The 7,513-nt window shown below is 36.7% G+C and overlaps 1 protein-coding gene across 1 annotated transcript; it reads left to right on the plus strand.

Moving 5' to 3' along the window:
• The first annotated feature begins 4,896 nt into the window (after positions 1 to 4,896).
• On the plus strand, positions 4,897 to 5,717 carry LOC131235245 (large ribosomal subunit protein bL31c). Its single transcript, XM_058232386.1, has 2 exons — positions 4,897 to 5,067; positions 5,231 to 5,717. The coding sequence occupies exons 1-2, from the start codon at positions 4,987 to 4,989 to the stop codon at positions 5,564 to 5,566; spliced, it is 417 nt and encodes a 138-aa protein (XP_058088369.1). The 5' UTR covers positions 4,897 to 4,986; the 3' UTR covers positions 5,567 to 5,717.
• Positions 5,718 to 7,513: the final 1,796 nt, after the last annotated feature.

Here is a 7,513-nt window from a genome sequence, read left to right on the forward strand (position 1 = left end):
ACCATATGAGTTACTACACAACTGCGCCACTGATACATAATAGTGGGCCAAGCATGCAGGCCAAAAAGGAGAAATGGGAAAAAGAAAAAAGGAAAAAAAGAAGAAAAAAACAAAAACCCTGAAATGAGGGTGCTTTTATCTTCGGCCTAAGATTCCTTTAGCATCTTCAGAGGGGACATGGATTACTTGGTAGCTGGTGACTCAACTTGGCGGGATTTAATTAGGCCACATGGCACTATTAGAGATGATGGGGCCCACACAGAGTATATTTAAAAGTTATAGAGTTGACTATATGCTTGATTGGGCACATCTTTGATAGCATCACATGATTCAATCAAATCCCATTATGTCACTAGTGACTAGCGACCCACTTTCCTCCATAATGTTGAAAAATAGGAAATAGTAAACAATGAGAGAGAAAAGAAATTGAAGATGAAAATATTATTTATTGTAGGTTAAGTCTTGACTTGAATAGTTAATATCTTAAGACAAATTTATTATTATTATTTTAATATTCTAACAAGTGCAAAAGAAAGAATATTTAAATTATTTTTAGATTACAATGAACTTACATATTTGAATATCAACATAGATTTATACCTTTAAATGTTGAATAAATCTCCAAGAGATGGCATTGATACACCTCACATAAGCTCTTTTAGAAAAGGACAAGTGCTAGAAGGCATAATGAGAATGTGATATATGAAGGCTTGATCTATTATGAATTATCTTAAGAAAAAAAAAAACCTCTCAACTATAATGTCTGAGATACATATAACATGCAAGCCCATTGTGTCTTTCATGAAGTGATAATTTTGTGCCTCTTCTGTACATCCATACACCCATTCACACTTACCAATTACCCTACTATCAATAGATATGACCTTTTTATCTTGTGACAGTTATTTCTCTCTTTTAAGACAAATAATTATTCAATAATATACAACTAATGATACACTCAGATACATAGCTCAACTGGCAGATTGAGTGGAGACACCTCGTTTCAACACTTGAGGTCTTGGTATCGATCCCTAGCGGGGGTGGCAAACATGGAGTGTGTGTATTGACATGGGTGTGTACTAACAAGGTAACCAAAAAAAAAAAAAAAACTAATGTTATACTTAGACCCTAGTTATCAGAACCGTCGCTATGTGTTTATGACACATGGCACATGACATAGGGATGAACGTGATGAGGTTGATTATCACCCTCCAAATTCATGGAGCTTCTTTAGATTCCTCATAGAAACTTCTCGAATCCACGAGGAAAAGAAATAGAAATAATTTTAAAATATATGAAAGAAACTTGTTGATCATTGATAAACGAGTCTACAACCCTTTAAGTTTAGGAATTAAACTATAATTAAAACTCCCTCAAATTCATAACTTACTATAAATAGTAAATTTCTATTTATAATAAGTGTCCTATGTGGTTTAACCACATTATTTTCCTAATTTTTCTAAACACTTTTTATGTTGGACATAACTCCCAAAGCTCAACGAATGAAGAATTATAATTAAACTAAAATTTACTAAAAATAATAAAAATGGAAATAAACATGGAATTTGACCGTCAATATGATAAAATCTTGCAAATTCGGCATGGGCAACCCGGTTCTGCCTCCGATCAAGCCTTCTCTGGTCCATCTTAGACATAAAAGTATCCGTGGCCCGCTTTATATCAATCCCCTCAACTTCAAAATAACTTCCTCTCGAGTTCTCGTGCTAGTTCGATTCTTGATACTTAATCAGGTGTGATATAATGATACCCAGATCAAAAGTTACAATTAATTTATGGTCCACCTTCTTTTGGTCCAACCATGCTAGGAATGTATTTGTAGCATGTCCTATATCAGCACCGATGCCATGTGGACAATCATGTCCTAGTCACTCTTAATTAGTAGCATGGCTGAAATTTTGGTTGCTAGTGGGTCAAACTTAATCCTGGTTTACTCCTAATTTCACCATGGTCGGGTGCATACACATAGCAAGTGGGCCCCACAAGTGTAGACTTTCACTACATTGTAAAGAAAAAAAAATTAAATGAAGATATTTTTGTAATTTCATCAATCAAAATCTCCTTTAATTTCTAATCATTCATGCATTATTTAATAAACTATAAATTCTTCAAAAATTGTCCTAAAAATTCTTACTTTACAAAATAAATTTTTAAATTTTTTTTTTTATATTTCTTTAAAATACAATAGCAGTACGTCTTTGCAATAACCCAAATAAGAGTAAATGTGTTTACAATTACTTGAGTAGAAGTGTCTAAAATTATTGGAATGGAGTCATTTGAGATTGTCCCTTTAATAGATTTAGTTTTTATATATATATATATATATATATATATATATATATTATTTGGAACTTGGACCTGACCCCACCTGATCCAAACGGGCCACCAAACACATGGCTCAGATGTGCAGCAAACTTGCAGATGGCACACGCATATATATATATATATATATATATATATATATATATATATATATATATATATATAATTTGGAACTTGGACCCAACCCCACCTGACCCAAACGGGTCACCAAACACATGCTCAGATGTGCAGCAAACTTGCAGATGGCACACGTGTGGTGCGTGTAAAGTTATAGAGTTGACTATATGCTTGATTGGGCACATCTTTGATAGCATCACATGATTCAATCAAATCCCATTATGTCACTAGTGACGAGCGATCCACTTTCCTCCGTAATGTTGAAAAATAGGAAGTAGTAAACAATGAGAGAGAAAAGAAATTGAAGATGAAAATATTATTTATTGTAGGTTAAGTCTTGACTTGAATAGTTAATATCCCAAGACAAATTTATTATTATTATTTTAATATTCTAACAAGTGCAAAAGAACGAATATTTAAATTGTTTTTAGAATACAATGAACTTACATATTTGAATATCAACATAGATTTATACCTTTAAATGTTGAATAAATCTCCTAGATATGGCATCTATACACCTCACATAAACTCTTGTAGAAAAGGACAAGTGCTAGAAGGCATAATGAGAATGTGATATCTGAAGGCTTGATCTATTATGAATTATCTTAAGAAAAAAAAAAAAAAACCTCTCAGCTATAATGTCTGAGATACATATAACATGCAAGCCCATTGTGTCTTTCATGAAGTGATAATTTTGTGCCTCTTCTGTACATCCATACACCCATTCACACTTACCAATTACTCTACTATCAATAGATATGACCCTTTTATCTTGTGACAGTTATTTCTCTCTTTTAAGACAAATAATTATTCAATAATATACAACTAATGATACACCCAGATACATAGCTCAACTGGCAGACTGAGTGGAGACACCTTGTTTCAACACTTGAGGTCTTGGTATCGATCCCTAGCGGGTGTGGCTAACATAGAGTGTGGGTACTGACATGGGTGTGTACTAACAAGATAACCAAAAAAGAAAAAGAAAACTAATGTTATACTTAGACCCTAGTTATCACAACCGTCGCTATGTGTTTATGACACATGGCACATGACGTAGGGATGAACGTGATGAGGTTGATTATCACCCTCCAAATTCATGGAGCTTCTTTAGATTCCTCACAGAAACTTCTCGAATCCACGAGGAAAAGAAATAGAAATAATTTTAAAATATATGAAAGAAACTTGTTGATCATTGATAAACGAGTCTACAACCCTTTAAGTTTATGAATTAAACTATAACTAAAACTCCAAATTCGTAACTTACTATGAATAGTAAATTTCTATTTATAATAAATGTCCTATGTGGTTTAACCATATTATTTTTCTAATTTTTTTAAAACACTTTTTATGTTGGACATAACTCCTAAAGCTCAACGAATGAAGAATTATAATTAAACTAAAACTTACTAAAAATAATAAAAATAGAAATAAGCATGGAATTTGACCATCAATATGATGGAATCTTACAAATTCGGCATGGGCAACCCAGTTCTGCCTTCGATTAGGCCTTCTCTGGTCCATCTTAGACATAAAAGTATCCGCGGCCTGCTCTACATCAGTCCCCTTAACTTCAAAATAACTTGTCTTCGAGTTCTCGTGCTACTTTGATTTTTGATACTCAATCAGGTGTGCCATAATGATACCCAGATCAAAAGTTATGATTAATTTACGGTCCACCTTCTTTTGGTCCAACCATGCTAAGAATGTATCTGTAGCATGTCCTATATCAGCACCGATGCCATGTGTACAATCATGTGCTAGTCACTCTTAATTAGCAGCATGGCTGAAATTTTGGGTGCTAGTGGGTCAAACTTCTTACTAAGTCCTGATTTACTCCTAATTTCACCATGGTCGGGTGCATACACATACCAAGTGGGCCCCACAAGTGTGTACTTACACCACATTGTAAAGAAAAAAAAAATTAAATGAAGATATTTTTGTAATATCATCAATCAAAATCTCCTTTAATTTCTAATCATTAATGCATTATTTAGTAAAATATAAATTCTTCAATAAGTTTGTCCTAAAAATTCTTACTTTACAAAATATTTTTTTTTTAATTTCTTTAAAATACAATAGCAGTACGTCTTTGCAATAACCCAAATAAGAGTAAATGTGTTTACAATTATTAGAGTAGAAGTGTATAAAATTATTGGAATGGAGTCATTTCAGATTGTCCCTTTAATGGATTTAGTTATATATATATATATATATTATTTGGAACTTGGATCCGACCCCACCTGACCCAAACGGGCCACCAAACACATGGCTCAGATGTGCAGCAAACTTGCAGATGGCACACGTGTGGTGCGTGTAAAGATGCAAGCGGTGGTACGGATTTGTTTGGGGTAAACGGACCTCCCATCCCAGACCAAACAAGAACGATAAGAAACTGAGAAAAAAAGGAAAAAGAACAAGAAAAAAAGAAAAAAAGAGAAGAAAGAAAGAAAAGAAGAGAAAGGAAAACCATCAGGCGAACCCTGTCTCTCTCTCTCTCTCTCTCTCCCTCTTCTGTGTGTGTGGAAAATGGCGTTATCTCTTACCGCTTCTCTGCACACTCCCCTCCAAAAAAAGCCCTCTTCTTTCTCAGATGTCTTCTTGAAAAGGGTAAAAATTAAAATAAAAAAATCCCCAACATATCCTCTCTTTCTCTCTCTCTCTCTCTCTCTCTCTCTCTCTCTCTCTCTCTCTCTCTCTCTCTCTATCACTTGATTTGATTGTTGTAATAATAATAATTGAAAATAGAATATTTTTGGGAATGAATTTGCAGGAGGCGAAAGAGGGGAAGCAGTTCGGTAGATGGAGCTGCAGGAAGAAGGAAATACACCCAAAGTTCTACGAAGGAGCCAAGGTATACTGCAACGGGGAGCACGTCATGACGACGGGTGGGACCCAGCCGGAGTACGTGGTCGATGTGTGGTCGGGCAACCACCCTTTCTATCTGGGGAACAGGTCTGCTCTGCTCGTCGATGCTGATCAGGTCGAGAAGTTCCGTAAAAAGTTCGGAGAACTCTCTAATCTCATGGAGATTCCTGTCCTCAAGTATGGTGAGATCGTCATCCCCAAGAAGAAGTCCGCTTCTGGAAAGGGCAAGGGCAAAAAATAACAGTCCAATTGGGTTTTTAGATGCTGTCTTTGGATTCTCAATCCCATCTCTTCTTCTTCTTCTTCTTCTTTTTTAATTATGTGAAATTGGGTGAATTTATGGCTTTTGAGGTATGTTTGGATTTGCAATTCCATCTCTTCTATTTCTATTATTGTTCTTTCCATGACTATTTTGTTCTTGCTTTGTGGGAAACTCCAATTGCCTTTGGAAAGAGTGAGGATTGAAGACGGCTGCGATGGCCAACGCCACTTCTCTACTATAGGTTAGTAGATGTTCCATGTGGGACACATCTATGCCGTCCATCAAGTGGGTCCCACTATTCAGATAGCTTAGAGATTCATTCCAGTAGATGCATCCTGAATGTGGATTGCGGGCAACTGTTTGTAATTTTACCATCCTGATTTTCGTGCCAGGTGTTCTACAAGTGGACCATGCAACGCCATACACGTGTGCTAGATTGCACCTGCCATCTTATCTCATCGTTGGGTTGAGGAACTCAGTCATTGACCATGCATATATGGCATGGAACGATGAATCAGCTCTCTCCCTCTGAGCCGTACTGAAATGATTCGTTTGAAGCTTAGACTGAAAAGGCCACTCACTCATCAGGCCTGGCCCACTTGATGGGTGGAACATATGTTACAGGTGGCCCTCACCTGATGAGTGGACATGATCTTGTATCATCATTGCCCAAGTGCACATACCTGCAGCATCAATGGAATATGGGTTTTGTTCAAATGTATTACAAGGCACGCTGCTAAGTTACTGTGCGTTAGAGCTGTGTGGGATGTGTGGATGGAATCCAATCCAAACGGTGCATATGTTCATCGTACATCTCAACAATCATCCAACTCTAAAATCCAGGTGGGAGCAATGTACAATCACACCATAATCCTATATATTCACTTATAGCAGCCCTTTGTGGGCTACCTAAGTTATTGGACACCTAAATCTTATATATTTATTTACATGGTGTGGCCCACATGAGTTATTGAAAGCCCTTAGTTTTGGTGTCTCCTTCATCCTGATGGTTCGCTTGCAGATGATGAATGGTTTGTATAGTACATGAATTTTAAGAAAAAGAAAAAAAAAACATATTGGACTGCAAATTCCATCTGGAAGTTTCCATGGTAAGTGGAAGCCTTCTCAATGTTCCCCATTTTTCTCTCTTTGGCACGACTCATCTCAGTTATTGATCGGTCTTAATATGCAAACCTAGGCCTAACATGGGTTGGCACACTATATGCATGGTGCAGATTCCATATTCCATGCACACATCATGGTGGGACCCACACAGCAGCTTAATGTGGGATGCGGATTCGGTGGATCCATTACTGTGGGGCCTACCATGATGCATGTGTTTTATATCCTTGCCATCCATCTTTGCCTGTTCATTTTAGGTAATGAGCTAAAAAATGGAGCGGCTCCAAATCTCAGGTGCACCACACCACGTGAAACAGTGGTGATTGAACACCGACCATTAAAAACTTCCTAGGGTGGTCAATTGCCACTGTTTCCTGTTGTGTGGTCCACCTCAGATTTGGGTCTGCTTCATTTTTGGGCTCTTACACTAAAATGAACTGGAAAAACAAATGGATGGTGTGGATATAAGATACATACATCACGGTAGGCCCCACAGTCACGGATCCACCAAATCCATGTCCAGCTTAATGTACAGATTTCACATGCACATCATGGTAGGATCCACAGCTCAAACACATAGCAGCTTAATGTGCATCACATGTGAACAAAACTGGTTCATTTACTACAGTTTAAGTGATTTTAAGAAGATCAATGATTCTTCTAACTGTGGTGTGAGTGCGTGGGTGTGTGTGTGAGTGCGTGGGTGTGTGTGGGGTGCGCGTGTAATAATAATAATAATAATAACAACAACAACAAAAGATCCTTCTAACTAAAGATAAAAGGGCGGAAAATCAGAGTAATTGG

This window comes from Magnolia sinica, chromosome 19, assembly GCF_029962835.1.
Source record: "Magnolia sinica isolate HGM2019 chromosome 19, MsV1, whole genome shotgun sequence".
NCBI classification, from domain to species: domain Eukaryota; kingdom Viridiplantae; phylum Streptophyta; class Magnoliopsida; order Magnoliales; family Magnoliaceae; genus Magnolia; species Magnolia sinica.

What these genes read in the sequence shown, in the direction of transcription:
- LOC131235245 (XM_058232386.1), top strand. Translation starts at nt 4,987, where the DNA reads ATGGCGTTATCTCTTACCGCTTCTCTGCACACTCCCCTCCAAAAAAAG. An exon ending in CAGATGTCTTCTTGAAAAGG is followed by an intron (nt 5,068 to 5,230) that starts GTAAAAATTAAA and finishes ATGAATTTGCAG; the next exon opens with GAGGCGAAAGAGGGGAAGCA.